General features: G+C 40.7%; 1 protein-coding gene across 5 annotated transcripts in view; it reads right to left on the bottom strand.

Annotated features, from left to right (window-relative positions):
• Window positions 1-17,863, bottom strand: part of TNIK (TRAF2 and NCK interacting kinase) — a 415,560-nt gene that overhangs the window by 182,919 nt on the left and 214,778 nt on the right. For all 5 annotated transcript variants that reach the window (XM_027875754.1, XM_027875755.1, XM_027875758.1 and 2 more), the window contains exon 3: window positions 14,297-14,353. In XM_027875754.1, the coding sequence (XP_027731555.1) occupies window positions 14,297-14,353 (57 nt within the window). The remainder of the gene's footprint in view (window positions 1-14,296; window positions 14,354-17,863) is intronic.

The raw sequence follows: 17,863 nt of genomic DNA, 5'->3' as shown, positions 1-17,863 counted from the left end.
TAGATAGATAGATAGATAGATAGATAGATAGATAGATAGATAGATAGATAGATAGATAGATGGATTCCAACTCCTCCATGAAGACATGCTGAATTCCCCAAGCTTAGTCTTGAAGGTGGTATAGTGTATAATGCACTGGGCCTCTAGTCAGGAAGACTTGAATTCAAATCTAGCCTCAAACCGTTACTAGGTGTGTGACCCTGGTCAAATCACTCAAGGTCTGTCTGCCTCAGTTTCCTCAACTCTAAAATGAGGATAAACAGGGTTACTGTGAAGATCAAATCAGATAATGTTTGTGAAGGGATTAGCACAGTACCTCCTAATCCCTGACACATAATAAATGTGGTGCATAGTAAATACTTGAAAAAAAGAGAGAAACTACTTATTTGTCTATCATGTGCCAAAAACTGTGTGAAGTGTTCAGGATGCAAACACAAGCAAGAAAGACAGTCCCTGCCTTCAAGGAGCTTACATTCTAATGAGGGAAAACAATACTTATAAAGGAGACAGAAAGTGGTGGCGGGAGGAGTAAAGCTGTGTTTCTGGTGGCACACTTTGGAGCAGTTAGTTAGAAAGTGAGGTGGGGACTTGGTCCTGAGCATCATAGAGAAAGCTCACCCATAAGGAGAGCTCAGGGTGGTCCCAGGCGTGGAGACCAAGGCTCCTGTGAGGAGGAGGTAGGAGCACCAGACTGTTGAGATAATAGATTCCTCAAAGGTCACCTTGTTACTAGAAGGATCAAGGACAAGAATTTAGGCCCCTGAACTCGTAACTCAAGAGCTAATGCTTCTTCCATTAGCCCATTCCTAAACCCTGAAGGGAGTGTCCAGATCTGCTGTATTACAATTTTTAATAATTCAAGATGAAGAAATCTGTCTCTTCTTTTTCAAGAGAGAAACTTTCAGAATAGCTAGTGCTCTTGGACTATGCACGGAAATGGCAAATTTAGCCAGAGGAGAGGCTAGGCCTCCCATTTGGGCACAGGCTGCATCCCATGCATAGAATGTTCTGTCTTTCATCCTTATGGACCTCTTGGCTCCCTGCCAAGCTCAGTTCAGGGGCCACTTGCTTGCAGGGGCCCTTTTCTGATTCCCCCTGTTGTGAGGACTCTCTCCTTGGCACTCTGGGTAGACATTTCAGTACCAACCAAGCCTTACTTTGGTTCTTTGGTTTACACTTGCTTCGAAATGAGATCGTTCACAGTAATTGAAGTTGAAATTATGTAAAAAAATGGGATGGAGAAGGAAATGGCAAACCACTCCAATATCTGTGCCAAGAAAACCCCAAAAAGGGTCATAAAGCGTTAGACACAACTGAAAAATGACTGAACAACAATAACCACAAAATGAGAATTGATTCTAGCACAATGGAAATATGCAAGCTGAATTTAAATTCTGTGACCATTTCAGGGGATTCATTATTTGCACTAATTGCAACCTAGCTATGTTTCAGACCTCAAAGTACTGCTGTCATTCTTCTTATTATATTTGTAATAACTTCTACCCATCCCAAACCCACCTTTTCCAATCAAGGATGTGGTGGGGAACAGACCTTCCTACCTTGACCTTTTCCCAATAGCTGCCATGTCTATCCTGCCTTAGGCAATGGTTACAGGGGCATAAGGAGTAGATCTAATGCCCTGCAGACACCGGGATTGATCAGACTTCATTTATTCAACCTTTTGGGGAGTTTGAGTGACTTCACTAGCACAGGAGACTCCTGGTAAGGATTCTCCCTCTACCAAAGCAGATACAATACCCTGTAATTTATTATGTTAGAGAGGTGACCGGGGCTGAGTGACTTGCCTAACGTTACCCAAAGGCAGCACCTGAACCCAGGCCTTCCTAACACCAATGCCACTCCCAATGTGCTAAGACATACGGTCTCTTTTTACCTTACTTAGGAAAATGAGCCTGTTCAAGCCACCCAGAGCAGTTGATTTCCCCAGACATGGTATATAACATTTCCCCACAAAAAAAAATCTGTTGCCAAATTTCAAGACAACTAGTTAAGCTGTGATATAATTTCCCTTGATGTCTCCTTGCCTAGTTAGTTCCTAAAATATTAATTACAATTAGGGGAACCTTAACTAAGTTTCTAGAGAGCTAGAATCATTACTTGTAATATATCTTAGTGTGAATGATGTGGTAGGGATTTAATAAATGCACTGAAATAAGCATGTAAGAGTATTAGATAGCAATAAAGATAAGAATAATGGTTCTTGTTTCCTAATGGGCAATGTTGGAATTTGTTTTGATTATGGATAGTTTTCTTTTTTTTTAATAGAGGGGAAGGAGGAGAGAGAAAGAGAGGGAGGAAAGGAGGGAAGGAAGGAGGGAGGGAGGGAGAGAGAGAGAGAGAGAGAGAGAGAGAGAGAGAGAGAGAGAGAGAGAGAGAGAGAGAGAGAGAGAGTATGAGAATAAAGGCTTGTTAATTGAAAAAAAAGTAAAATAAAATACGCCCCCCCACAAAAAAAGGAAAGCATGTAAGATCCTTGAGGGACTTTAAAAAAATTTTGTCTTCGTATCCTTGGTACCCAAAATAGAACTTTGCACATAACTAAAGATGTATGTGTTTTCTCTTCCAAAACAAGGTAAACTCCCCAGTATCTGGATTACAGCAGTTGATTAGTAAATGCTTGTTGATTAACTGCACATGTACTGCATTGGATCAAGCATACCAGCAGATGGTGAATCTGTCATTCATTCTTGTATTCACTGAGCCCCGAACGACACAAGCACCATGTGAAATGTTGAAAAAAAAATTTGTTTGAAGTACAGTTGCTGCCCTCAAGAGGATTAAAATCTGGTTGGGAAGATTAGATTTTGGATATGAAAAGTGGAATTATCAAATTATCATCATATTTAAAATTCTGAGATGGAAGAAGGAAAAACAAGATATCATTGGAAGAGAAGAAGGAATGAAAAATGAAATGGGCTGCCTGGGGAGAGAGTGGGCTTCCTCTCTCTGGATATCTTCCAGCAAAGGCTGGATGACCACTTCTCCAAGGTGGTGTGAACAAGATTCTTCTTCATGTATGGCTTTAACTAGATGTCTGCTGAGGCCCCTTCCAAATGTAGGACTCTATCATTTGAAACAAAGCCATAAACAGGAGGAAATGTTCTCCAAAGTATTTCAAGTCTGTTTTGTTTTAAATGAGAAAAAAAGGGTTTAAAAAAGAGAAATAAAGTTATAAACCTACCACAGGGAGACTAAAATATCTATAAGAGAATTAGATACAAGGAAAACAAAGGAAGAGGTGGAAGCAATGGAGGGGAAAATGAGAAAAATTAAAGGAATCAAAATAGGGAGTGAATACAGTACGAAAGAGATGTGTTTGGAGCAATGGAAGAAGGGTAGATACGACCAAAGGACACCCCTATGTCCAGAGGTCAAGGAACCAACAAACTCTGTTCTAATCCAAGGTCGTTCCAGCATGTTCTTAGACTCAGCAACGTGAGCTCAATGGCAATTTTTTCATCTTTATACTTACTATATTATTACTATAATATAGTAATTATTATACTATATTATTTTACCAGATTTTATATATTTATATATACTTTTATATAGTAAACATGTATACTTATATATTTACTACATTATTATGATAATAATATATTATTATATTACTGTGCTGTTGGGAGAATTGGAGTTTGGAAATGTACTTTGAGTTACAAAGATGAAAGGCACTACAGAACACCGAGTTATTACAAGTAACATTAGGCCAATGCTGGTGAAAATAAGCAGACACTTATCTGTTCTAGTTTTGTGGCAAATACAAATCTTTTTCTGCACTTAACTGCATCAGCATGTGTTAGTACAACTATCTCACACACACACACACACACACACACACACATACATACACCTAAGGTTGCAAGCATTCTGAATATGGATATTCAGAGTAGGCTATTCTATATGTTAATGTTTACACTGATACCAAGAATGTTTTTCTAAACCTAGGAGTTTTTTTTTTAAATGAGTGTACCCCTAAAATGTCAGGATAAAAATATGTATTCAAATAATTTTCCTCAATGGGGTCATGAAGAGACAATCATGACTGAAAAATGACTGAACAACAATGTTTACATGTTGCTAAGCACTGTGCTAAGCCTTAAGAATACAAAAAGGGGCAAAAGATAGTCCTTGCCCTCAATGAGCTCACAATCTAATGGAAGAGACAAAAACCAGATATATACAAAGAAGCTATAGATGGGATAAAAAGGAAACAATTAAGAGAAGGAAGGCACTGGACTTAAGAGGGGTTGGGAAAGGCTTCCTGTAGAAGGTGGGATATTAGTTGAGGGTTAAAAGAAGCCACAGAGGTCAGAAGATAGAGAGGAGGAGGGAAAGCATTCCAGGGATAAAGCCTAGCCAGAGAAAATGCCCAAGGCCAAGAGATGAAGTGTCTTGTCTGAAGAACAGCCATGAGGTGGGTATCACTGAATTAAAGAAGACGTAATAAGGTGTAATAAGATAGAAAGTAGGTTGTGAACATGAGGGACTTGGAGAATGGTGATGCCCTCTACAGTAATAAGGAAGGAGGGGAGGGGAGGTTTGGGGGGAAAGATAATAAGTTCCATTTTAGATGTGTTGAGTTTAAGATGTCTCCTGGATATCCAGTTCAAGATGACAAAAAGGCAGTTAGAAATGGAAGATGGGAGAACAGAAAAGTTGAGGCAGGAAAGGTAGATTTGAGAATAGTCACCATAGAGATGGTAATTAATTCCATGGGAGCTGGTGAGATCACCAGGTGAAGTAGTGTAGATGGAGAAGAAGGCCCAGGACAGAACCCTGAGGGACATCTACAGTTAGAAGGCATGATCTGAAAAGGATCCAGCAGAGAAGGAGTGGCCAGATAGGTAGGAGGAGAGCCAGGAGAGAATGATGTCCCAAAAACCTAGGAAGAAGAAAGTATTGAGGAGGAGAGGATGGTCAGCAGTGCCAAAGGTTAGAGAGGTCAAGGAGAAGGAGGACTGAGAAAGGGCCATTGGATTTGGTAGCTGAGAGATCAGTGATAACTTTGAAGACAGCAGTTTTAGTGGAATAGTATGACCAGAAGCCAGATTGTAAGAAAATGAAAGGTTAAGAAGAGAATGAGAAGAGAGAAAGTAGAAGCACCCACTACAGATGGCCTCTTCATGGAGTTAGGCACAAAAGGGCAGAAGAGGTATAGGATGATAGTGGAGACAGAAGGATCAAGTGAAGAGTTTTGTTTGTTTTTTCCTGGATGATGGAGACATGGGTATGTTTTATAAGCAGTAGAAAATGAGCCAGTGGACAGGGACAGATTAAAAATGAGTGATGAAAATAAGAATAAAATATATATGATTTTTAAAATAGCCAATGTGCGAATTAGTTTTGCTTGAATGCACACACGTGTGTATATATGTATGTATGTATGTACATATGTATATATAAAATATATGCTTATATTTTTAACAAGGGATTTGTTTTTCTTTTCTTTGTTTAAATGGGGCTAGGGTGAGATGGAAAGTAGATTTCTGTTAATTAAAAAACAGAATTTAAATTTTAAAAATAGGCCAGGAGTTGGACCATTGATTCAGTACAAAGTAAGGATGGAAAGGTAGACTGTTACTCAAAGGCATCAAAACTTAGGTCAGATGCAATGGATGTTTATTTCAAATTGCTAATTTCAAACCCAAAGCTTTCCTTTCTTTTAATGATCTGGAAATCCATGGTACCCAGAGAATGAGCAGCAAGTACTACTGCTGGGGAATGTGGGTCAGTGAAGCTCTAAAACAAAGACACTCCTTCTTTAGAGCTTGCTTGGCCTGTTCTCTCTTTATTAGAGTCCCAGGTTGCCAGAACTAATGATCAGAGATCCAGAGCTCAAGAAGGGCCTTCAGAGGCCATCTAGGCCAACTCCCTCACATTTATCCCATGGAAGCTGAGGCCCAGGGATGGGAAAGGACCTGTGCCAGGTTCAGAATGTTCTGGGCAGTCTTCAGGTGGCATCATGCCATCTATCAAAGCCTTCTACCCTCACCTCAAGCCTGGCTTGAGACTCATTTGAGTGGCTAAAGCATCATGTGTGTATAATCCTGAATCCCTATAGCAGTCACCAGCCCCAGGCTCTTAGGCATGTTCAACCAAGCTTCTTTTACTAATGGCCACGAGGAAGGAAATGACTACAAACTACTAGGAGGCATAGGTACCTAGGACAGCTACTCTTTGGTGTTGAACGCAGTTCATAACGATTTCTGGATATGTCTACCCAATCCAGATTTTTGAAGGCCTTCAGATCATGGTACGTGAGGTTTGGTTGGACAGACAAGGAATGATTAGTCTGTCAAAGAAAAGTCTCAGGGAGGACATGGTAGTGGCCTTGAAGGACTGCCATGTGGGAAAAGGACTAGATGGGTTCTCCTTGGCCTCAGAAGGCAGAAGTAGGAACAATGGGGTGAAATTATGGAGCTACTCAACAGTACAACAATCCGTCTTGGGAAGCAATCTATATGAAAAGGCTATATGTCCTCTTATCAAGTGTGTTGTAAAGAGGATTTCTCTTAGGTAGGGACTATGTGAGACTGAACAATCTCCAAGGTGCTTTTCAACTCTGATGTCCTGGGAAATCGCTCTTCCACTCGGTTTTCATCTGAATTACCCCCTTTTCTAATTCTCTTCTTCATTCACTCCAGTGCTGACATCTGACTTTTCTTTGTTCTTTTTACTCATTAGACTCAGTCAGACTTTTTCCTTTTCTTTTTCATCTACCAAAGTTTAACTGTCATAGTTCAATGCCACCCATTGGTAGTTATCACATATTCAAGAATATCCTTGGGAGGTAGCTGATGGGAAAGAGGCTGAGATGGGGGTGTTGGGAGGCAGTTAACCTATAAATCTATATTCCTATGTGGCAGGTACTGAGGCATTTTCCCTTTCTCCTTCCCTCTCTTTTTTGAATGAGTGAGAAGACTAAAAGCTCAGCCAGATGTGTATGGTGATAGGAGGGGCTAGTAGAGACTGGAGAAAAAAAAAGAAAGAAGAGGCAGATAGAAGGAAGTAGAGGTAACTGAATTGGGGGGAAAGGTCAAGAGGACAGTATGGCTCTGGAAATTTTGTCCTTTATGCAAATCACATGTTGGTGAGTGGGCAAGGTATCACTATATACAGGGGCTACCATGCATCCAATCCTTCCATCATTCCTAGGTGGGGACTATGAGCTAGGAAGTTAAGATAATGACGCCAAGGTCCCTAGGCCTTTATGGCAAGGCAACCTTCCAACACGAGGGTTGCAAGTATAATCAACATTATTTCCCAAAGATCCCTTAATAAAATTCTGAGTAGGGACTGACTTTACAACTTGACTAAGTCTAGACTGCTTAGGATCTTTCTGGGCTTTCCCAGATACATCAATCACTGGACCCAATGGGGGACACATGGCATATTCAGAGCTACCTTCAAAGGAGAATAAATACAATGATCATGTTGATCCCAAGCCTTCCGTGATCCCGTGGCCCTATTTTTTTAAACAGATCATTAACTGTATTTTTATATAATTCCTACTTTAGGTCCAGTGCTCTATCCACTTTGCCACCTAGCTGATGCTTTTTAATCTTATGATTTTCTTTTTGAATATTTAAAAACATGATTCTGAGAAGGGGGTCCAGAAAGTTCATCAGACTGCCAAAGGGTCCATGACATAAAAGGTTAAGAACCCCTGACCTAGCCCCAGAGCCTAACAAACCCAACTAAAATAGGGAAGAAGGGAGAGTTGGGATGGACCAGATCATCTCTACAGGCCAGTCTCAACACACTACAACTGATTCTGTCTCAGCTTGTGCTGGGGTGGGGGGGGGTGGAGGGTGAAGAGAGAGAAAATGGAGGGATAGGGGAGAGGGGAAAGGGATGGAAGGGATTCTCAGCTGGTACCGAGAAAGACCTAGGTCTGCTTCCATACCAATAGGCATATGTGTGTTAGTACATACTCTCACACACACGAAAGCCTTTCTCCTCCTCCACTCCTCCTGATTCCCTCAAGGGCATTTTGGTGACTTGTATTCCCATTCAGGGCTGACCTAGATGTGCATTTGAAACCTGATTTCACTTGCATGCACAGGCTGGGCTCCATGTCTGGAATACTCTGTTTCCCTCCTGCCTCTATCCCTTTAGCCGCTTTCACGTGCTCTTCTTTGGAAAAGTGGGGGACAATAATAAATGGTGCCCATCAGAAGGGATGCATAGTGATGGGTGAGACTGAGAGCTGGAGGAGAAAAGGAGGGAAGAGCCAGAGAGGGGAGTGGGGGCTGGGGACAGGGGGAGTCTGATCACAAGCTTGGACGCTGCCTCCTATGAGATGCCTTTCTTGCTGCACTCAATAAGCTCTCCCCTGCCCCTACCAAAATGTTTGCTATTTGTTTATCTATATACACAGCATCATAGATCTAGAACTAAAGAGACCTAGGTCCAACCTCCTTATTTTATAGGTGAGGCTCTAGGAGGTTAGGGTCTTACCCAAGGTAACATGGGTGAAAAGCAGGATGGGCTAGGAAATGTTCAACAGCCAACACTCTAAAAACTGAACAGACAGTGTTTATTTTTTTGTACTATTTTTAGTACAATCTGCATTTTAACATTTTCTCTATCCCTTTATTAAGTCTAGGAAATGAACAAAACTAAGTCAGGCTCTGATCTGGAACTTTGGGCTGATTTCTGAGGTGGAAATGCTCACTCTCAGTTAGAGGAGGACTTTGAAGCCAGATCCTGTAACTCCTGAGACGGGGCTCTTTCCATTTCACCATATTACCCACGTGCTGCACCCACATAAGGAAGCAAGGGGAAACTATGCACAGCATTGAAACTAGAAAGACATAAGCACAAATCCTATGCTTGCTGAATTAAACCCCACTGAACTGAACAAAGCATTAGGGGTGGGCTGGGGGTCAATATACTATTGGAGGGAGCAGAGGGTATTACAAAGAGCATTGGGTTTAGAGCCAGGAACTTAGATTTAAACAATAACTCTGTTACTTATTACTTATATGACCTGGGCTAAGTCACTTCCTTATTGCGGCCTCAGTTTCCTCACTTGCAAGATGAGGCTATTGAATGAAATGATCCCTAGAGATAGGATTCTCTGATACTATTCTTGGTCCCCTCCTGTTACCCCAAGGCATAGCGTGGTCATATTCATGAGCACTTTGTAAGATTTTGCCTCCTGTTACATGAAATACGTCATCTCCTTCTGAGAGACATGGCATCATTCGCCTATTTCTCTCCCCGGTGAAGGGGTAGCTGGGATCAGAGCTCAAGATAACTTTGCTGATCTCCAGTTCAGAGTCTAAGGAGGGAGAGCAAATGTCAGGCTCTGAAGTCCTAAGGGTGACTCAGGTTCAAAGGTGAAACGGGCAGGGCTAATGGAGGAAGAATTTTGATGAGGTTTCTTTTTCCATGGGAATCCCCCAATGTAAACATCCCAAGGTCAGGAATCTGGGACTGACACAGTTTGCTTTTGGAGAGGCTCCTTGTGGAACTGCAGACAGCGGCCAAATGTCAAGCCAACATCATTACAGTCTGAGATCTGTTCTAAGAGTTAAGAGCTGACATTTGTAGAGAGCTTTAAGGATTGTGTGCGATCTCTTGTGATCCTCTCTACAATGCTGGAGGAGAGGTGCCACGACACGAGTGGCCACCTTCTTTATAGGTCACACTTCTCTTCAATGAATTCTCTTACAATACCCCTTGCACCTGATATGTTATCGGTAGCAAGCAGCAATCAACTTGGTCTCAGCATAGGTCTCTCCATTGTCCTTTGGAAACCCACAATATTTCAAGATGATGGCAACCCATGTGGCATCATCATGAAGTGAGGGAGGAAGGTACCACAGTACAAAGTGATGCAGTTTCTGTACTAAGTATCCTCATTCTACCTGACTCATTGGACCTTGCCACCACATGTCAGCAGCCTTCTTATCCTGGGCCATCCCTCAGTCCCTGTGACTTCCTATTCTTATTGGTGAATTCCTTTTTTGTTTTGTTGTTCAGTTGTTTTTCAGTCATTACTAACTCGTGACCCCACCTTGGGTTTTCTTGGCCAAGATACTGGAGTGGTTTGCTATTTCTTTCTCCAGCTCATTTTACAGATGAGGAAACCGAGGCAAGCAGGGTTAAGTGACTTGCCTAGGGTTACACAGATCCTAAGTGTCTGATGTCAAATTTTAACTCAGGTCTTCCCAACTCTAGGCCCAGAGTTTCTTCTACTACATCACTTCACTGCCCTAGGAATTTCCTCTACAACATGCCTAGTAAGTGGTCATCCAAGGAAGGGGGTTTATTTGGGGACTTGATATAGCTATTTCTCCAGTAAACTTCTAAAGGGCCAGGACTATTTTTTTCTTAGTACTTGCAGTGCCCATCACAATGCTTTGCACATAGTAGGCACTTAAATAATTGGTGAACTAAATGGAACACGTATCCAAGGATCAACCCACCCACATTTAGAGAGGCACATGATGAATTTTCTGGCCAAAATGACCCCTGAAGACCATTTGCTAAGCTATCAAAGAGTCACTATCAATAGTGGTAGAGGAGCCTCACATAGAGGAACCACAAATTCTTGACTACATTTATAACCAGGGATTTTTGACAACTAAAAAAAAAAAGCTTGGAGACCAGAGGATGAGTACGAGTGAAAAGTCCGGGGGAACTGGAAGCAGCAGGATGGCTGTCAACCCTTTGGAGCCTTTCATTTGCAAGAGGGAAGAATTACAGAATCTGATCACAGTGTGACTGCACTGTTCTAAAGGAGAGGCAGCCTATGATGAAAATAATATTTAAGAAATTATTTGAACTCATAGTCCCATTGATTTCAATCATTGTTTCATATCCCGAAAGAGGTCATAGAGTATTTGATAAAAAAAAAAGTCATCTTTTCAAAAATTCCAACTGTTAGAGGAGGTTCTGACAGTCCCCGAAATGAACACTGTTTTAGGCTGCATGAAGACAGTCATAACATCGAGAATGAAGTTGGGGATAGCCCTGGTGGACTCTGCAAGGCAGCCCACGCCTGCATCACCGAGAATAGTTCTCTGGGTACTGCAAGTGAAGAAGGGATTGATAGGCTGGAGTCCAGAAGAAAGTGATGAGAATGATCCGGTGCTTAAAGGTCATCCCTTATAAGGATCAGTCCAAGGGACTGACCGTGCTTACCCTAGAGAAGAGAACAAAGGGAGGGAAAAGGACAGATGCTTGTGTTCAAATATCAAAAAATATGCAAGAAGGATTTGATTTGTTTGGCATGACTCTAGAGGGCAGTGAACAATGTATGGAAGTCACGAGGCAATAGAGCTACTCAAAGGTGGAATGGGTTAATTGTAGGCAGCTAGATGGCCTAGTAGGGTTTTCCACTGCAAATTTACTTTGGCTACACTCACCAAAAGGGTGAAGCAAGAGATATGAGCCAGGATATCAGGCTGGGATTTTCCATAATGTCAGGTCAAAGATGGAGGACTTCCTGGCTTCTATATGGGCTTTTCTTGGAATGGCCCATTATATGCATGACTCTGGCTATCATGGGACAACTGGAAGACCAAGTTCTATTTGTAACTCCATCATCAACTAAAAATATTGAATTTGGGACAGACCATTAGGCTCTTTGCTAAATTTCCATAAAGCTGATGGAGCAACAACCCCACAGCTCTGCAAGTACTTAAATGGCAGCAGAAAATGGGGTCAGAATTCTGATTGATCTCAGGGCCAACTCAGACTGGCACGAGAACAAATAGCTCCTGTGGAATGGAACTATAGGGGCAATGGAACAGAAGTACATTGAGGGCTCACAGGTCTTAGAATTCATATGAGAAGAGATAGTGAGTATAAAATGTGTGTATGTGTTTGACTGTATATATATGTATATATATAAAATATTATATACATTATGTATATTTTCCCTCTATTATGTTCTCTCCTCACTCAAGGAGAGCACTACAGCTATGTTTCAGGATAATTTCCCAATTAATTTAAAACATTAGCTCTAGGGCTAGAATTTTGTTGCAGATAACACCTTTACAAACAGATTTCTACTGAAAAAGGAGCCGCATCCGATTTTGATGTTCCTTATTTTCTAATTTACATGCTTTCCAATTCAATAAGCATTTATTACATAGCCTCTAGGCACTGTTGAGGTGGTAGGTGCTTAACAACTGGCTCTCCATCCCCTTCCAAACAAACAAAACATAACTGTACCCATAACACACTTCTAAGTTTAATCTACAAAATTATTAACATTTTCTCTATCACTTTCTTGAGTCTAGAAAATCAACAAAACAATCAATCAAGCCATTATTTCTTAGCGTTTGCCAATTTTTGAGGCATAGACTCTCACCCTGAAGATTTAATAATCAGCTGGAACTGTGTCCAGCACACGCCTGCCTCTATATAGTAGGCACAAGCCTTAGAGCTGGGTTTCTTTGACAAATGAGAAAGCTGTACTGGATGATCTTTAAGGCCCCTCCCAGCTGTAAACCTATTATCCTATGAGAATAGATGTGAACATATCATTTAGTATTGAACTAGTGAGTCGGGAAGCCCTGGGTTCAAATCCTGCCTCAGACACTTATTAAGTATATGAACATATGCACATCATTTAATTTGTCTAGAGCTCAGTTTCCTCATCTATTAAATGGGGATGCTAATAGCACCTATCTGATAGGTAGGTTATTTTAAGGCTCAAGTAAGATAATGTGTGTAAAGTGTTATCTAAAGGTGAACTGCAATTATTATTTTCATACTAGAATTACACGGCTTTTTTGCCTACTAGAAAATGACCTTGGCCAACTCACTTTTCTTTTCTGGGCAACTATTTCTTCATCTATCAAGTAATGAGGTTCTATTACATGACCTCTGAGATTTCTTCCAGCTCTGTAATTGTATGAATCTAAAGTAAATGGCTCCCAAGGACTTCACCCTCAGGCTCTTCTGATGTTTTCATAGGGAACTGGGAAGAAAGAGGAGCAGGCCAACATGGGGCGCTGGAATAAGGAAAAATGTAACGTATATGTCCAAATAAATGGGGGAGCAGTAATTAAGGGGAGGTCAGGGATGGCCCATAATGGACACTATCTTGGCACCTAGTTCCCAGTGTTTTCTACAAAACAGCCACTGGCAGCAGCTGGAAATTGCCTAGAGTCCAGTGGTCTGGCCTCTATTTTCACACAGAATAATCCTTGATACCTTTATGGGAACCATTCAAAGTCTATTTGTTTTGGATAATCTGTTTTGAGGCCCAACTTAAATCTTTTCTCTCTTCACTTTCATGTGTTTATCTGGGTGTCGCTGAAAGATGTCTCTGAACAGTCCCCAAGACAATACAAAATATATTAGCATGCCTTTGATTTCCACTGAGGTCTTCTAAGGAGTTCTTGGTACTCTTGGAAGAGGCATTAAAATATTTTAAATAAAGTCAATAAAAGGAATGGGAGTAAGCATTGTAATCGCATTTATGACACAGAATGAACTCTATTCTTCAGCTCGCCTTTGTTCATCCAAGCAAGAAAGTATACAGAAGAGTGGTGGACTTTAATTATTATAAATATTTGAGGTTAGTTGTCATATTGAAAAAACAAACAAACAAAAACAAAGACTTTCTCTTGCAAAGATCCTCATGCAAGATAGCCACTATAATTCATTCCCAGACTTTTTCCATCCTCATTCCACCTCTGTTCAAGGTGACCCCCCCAACAGAGTGCATGTGTGTATGTATATACATGTATATGTGTATATGCATATATGTATATACACACATGTACACACACTCATGCATATATATATATACCCACATACATATGTATAGGTGTATGTATGTCAACAGAAGATACATGTATACATGCATATACACATAGGCATACATGTGTGTATATCTTCTACACATACATATATACATACATATATGTATCTGTATATATGTATCTTATTTGATTTTAATATTAATATTTTAATAGCTTGAAATTTCTAATTCTTTCTTCATATTCAATTACTGATAACTACATTAAATGCAAATGACTGGTGCACATCATTCGTGATAACCTCTTGTGGTAGTTAATTGGCTCGAGGTATCTATGGGTTAGATACTTCGGCTGTATCTCCTACTGCAACCTGGGAATTATGTACATTAAACCCAAAGGATGGAACACTTTAAGTAGGTAAGAAACATAGTCTTCTATAACAGAAAACACTTGAAGGCCACTAAGTGAGTTCATCCCTCATCCTCAAGTTCTGGGGAACCAGAGAATAGACTTTTTTTAAAAAAAAGGACAAGAGGCAGATACGTTACCCCAGTGACATCCATGACTTTAATAGCAGCAAGCTGTCCAGTTTTAACATGACGACCCTGAAAAGAAAGAAATGGAGAGCATTAGTTTGGGAGGAAGTAAATTAGCCATCTGAAAATTCACACAAATGCCAAATGTGCGAAATGCACTGACTTTGAATTCATATATATGAATCAATTATCAGTTCCATGACCCATGCCCCAGAGCACAGGCCCACTGAGGGCACCAAGCTAAATCAGGAACACCTTGGTGCCTTCCTACAATTTGCTAACCTTCCTCTCCCTGCAGCTAAGATAAGAACAGAGGATCATAGCATAATTTCCAGTGAGCTCAACCCTCATAGGGAATCTGGGATGGTTCTGAAGCAACTTACCTAAGGTTCTACATCTAATGTCTAAGGCAAGATTAGAACTTAGATGTACTTGGCTCCAAGGATTGTGCCTTCTCCATTACACCATCATGTCTCCCCATCGAATGAGCACATTGGTTTATAGTGATGGCCCGCCAAGCCCGACACTATGCCTGGCACATACTATGTGCTTAATAATGGCCTGCCAACTAAATATTTAGAGGCTAGAGTAAGACACAGATGCTAGAAATGTAAGCCACCATCAGAAAACATTGGGAAGATCCAGAACCTGGACGCTCTTGCCTGCTCCTTACTCTCTTTCTTCTTATCTGGTTCAAATAAAAGTTTTTAAAAGTCCAACTTAGATGCCACCTCCCATACAATATCTTTCTTGAACACTTCCTTCTGGCTCTTAGTCCTCTGTGTCATTCCTCTGCTCATGAAGCTGCACTGGCTCCCTATTACCTATGGCATCAAACAAACTCTTCTGCTGGGCATTCTTCATAACTAAGTTTAAAGAACAAACATGTAAAGTACATTTAGGTTTCAGGTATTGTACTTGTTCAAGTGCATTTAAGGGAAGGTTTAGGGTATTCTGGGAAAGCATTTGAATTCATAAGAATTCAAAAATTATTTAAAGTTCTCTCATAACCTGCCCCCTTTCCAATTTTCTAGTCTTCTTACAAGCTCACTTCTCTCTATGCACACTAGGATCCTATAACCCTGACCCACTGGCTGTTCCTTGTATACAGCACTCCATCTCTTCTCATTTCATTGCCTTTGGACTGGCTGTTCCTGATAACTAGAACTCTCTAGCTCCCCCTCCCTTCTCCCCCTGATTCTTCTTTCCCTGGATTCCTTTAAGACTTCAGACCAAGCAGCACCTTCTATAAGAGGACCTTCATGGTCTCCCAAAGCATCCTTCTGCTCTCAGATGACCTACATGTATTCTGTATATATCTTGTGTGTACAGATCATACTAGTGAGGACATAAATGTATGTGACCTCATAGAGATAAAACTGCATAAAAGGAAACGTACAATTAGCAATTTCCCCTAGTCCTGAGCACCTTTCATCAAATGGAATGTCAGAAAATCATATAAGTTAGAGCTGAAAGAGAGCAGAACCATCGTCTAAGGCAAATGAGGCTAGTGATGGGAAATAGCCCAGTGACTACTTGGGAGCCAAGCACTTCTACTCCCCTTGTCCAAAGTGTTCTCTCTCTCTCTCTCTCTCTCATCAATCTCTCTCTCTCTCTCTCTCTCTCTCTCTCTCTCTCTCTCTCTCTCTCTCATCAATCTCTAATCAGATTGCTTACCATATCAAGGAGGAGAAAGGGGAGGGAGGGAAGTGATAAAATTAGGAACTCAAAGCTTAAACAGAAAACAATGAATCTTAAAAATTATTTTTACATGTAATTGGAGGAAAGTAAAATTTTTTTTAAAAAAGAAAACAAATTGTCTACAGCTGTCAGACAGTAATATGGATAGAAATAGGAATTGAAGACAGAGGAAGATCTAAGAGCTTGAAAAGTCCTTGTACAAATCCATAATTTTACAAGTCAAGGAACATGAAGCCCAGAGAGGGGAATGATCTCACCCACAGCAAGACAGCTCAGCCAGAACACTAGTGCTGGGCTTGGGGCCAGGGCCCAGAGTAGATCTGGATCTCAAGGGGAACCATGTTTGGTTTTTAAATAAAAGCCACTATATTCGAAACTTTTAATTTAAAGGACAGATAGCTTGACCTATAACTTGACCTAGATCTTAGTGCTGAATGGACTAAGCTTTATTCAATTCAATTCAAGCATTTATTAAGTCCCTACTCTTTGCAAGGCTCTATGATAGTTGCTGAGGATATAAATAAAGACCACTCCCCTCCCCCCAATAAAACAACAACAACAACAATGTTCTCCTTAGGTGGGAAGAGGGAAGGAAGGAAGCTACAAGATGTATATTGAGAAATAAATAACATGTGCTATGTTTTTGGTTTTGAACTTCTAATGCTAGTAGAAATAATAAAGAAATAAAGGACATGAAGTCTCCAGGGATTTCATATTTGTTCCTTTCAGTTTTCACTTTGTTTCCACATGCAGCCAAAGTTCGTTTTAGGCCTGGTCAAATGACTGAATTAGCTACCTTGGAATCTCTACTAGAGCCTCAATGAGCTCTTAGAAGTGGGGCAATTAGTAGGCGGAACTCAGTCCCTAGTGAGGTGTCTCCAAACTCCCCCATGGAAATCCAGCTGACCTGAGCCCAGCTGTCAGACTTTGATGCTGAGAAGGGAATAGGGAAGCCAGGCTGAGAGTGGGTTGCCTCCTACATTGAGGGGACATCATGCCATATTAGGATCAAGATGATTGGCAAACCCTTCAGGGGGAATGTCAAGGATTCATAGGATGCAGAGATGAATAAGAAACCATAGACAAGAGGACTGGTCAACTTAATGATTAAAGACACTACCTTCTTCCCATCATCCAGTTTCCATATAAAACCACTTAATTTCCCGTGTCACTGCTTTTGATGAGCAAAAATAAAGATGGTTTTCCAATAAAATTTCCTTCTCATATGTCACTCAATGAGGAGAGTAAAACTGAACTGGTCAGTTGTGTTCCGTGTTCTAAACTAAGCATCTTCATCTTTGTCCTAACATTGAAATGTTTAAATGAGAATTCAAAAATTATCCCTTATTTATATTTCAATCAAACAAGCATTTCTGAAATATGTGGAGCATGGTGGTCCCTACACTAAACACTGGGGAAATATACAAAGGTCAAAATGGAAAACAACACAGACTCTTTAGTGGGGAATATAACACAAACACATATAACTAAGCTTAAAGAACAGACACGCAAACTACGTTTAGGTTTCAGGTACTGTACTTGTTCAAGTGCATTTAAGGGAGGTTTGGGGTGCTCTGGGAAAACAGTGGACATGCCCAGCAACCTCAACAATGCAAATGAAAACTAAGCTAAAACATCAGAATTCAGATGGAATGCAATGACTAATCTTGGTTTCAGAGGATACACAAGTCTTTCTTCTCGGGAGGCAAGTGGTGAATCGCAGTTATGGATAACTGCATACATTGTCAGATGCAATCACTTTCTTTGTCTTGCTTAACCATTTTTTCTTTGTTGCATGGGATAGATCTAGGGCCCATGTGACAGTGGCAGGGGGTAAGGGAAATAAGCTAGTATTTATTATAAGTCTACTATGTAGGC

This window comes from Vombatus ursinus, unplaced genomic scaffold (assembly GCF_900497805.2).
Source record: "Vombatus ursinus unplaced genomic scaffold, bare-nosed wombat genome assembly UNPS02014810.1, whole genome shotgun sequence".
NCBI lineage: Eukaryota > Metazoa > Chordata > Mammalia > Diprotodontia > Vombatidae > Vombatus > Vombatus ursinus.
The sequence above is the reverse complement of the archived record's forward strand: the minus strand, read 5'-3'. Positions and strand labels throughout refer to the sequence as shown.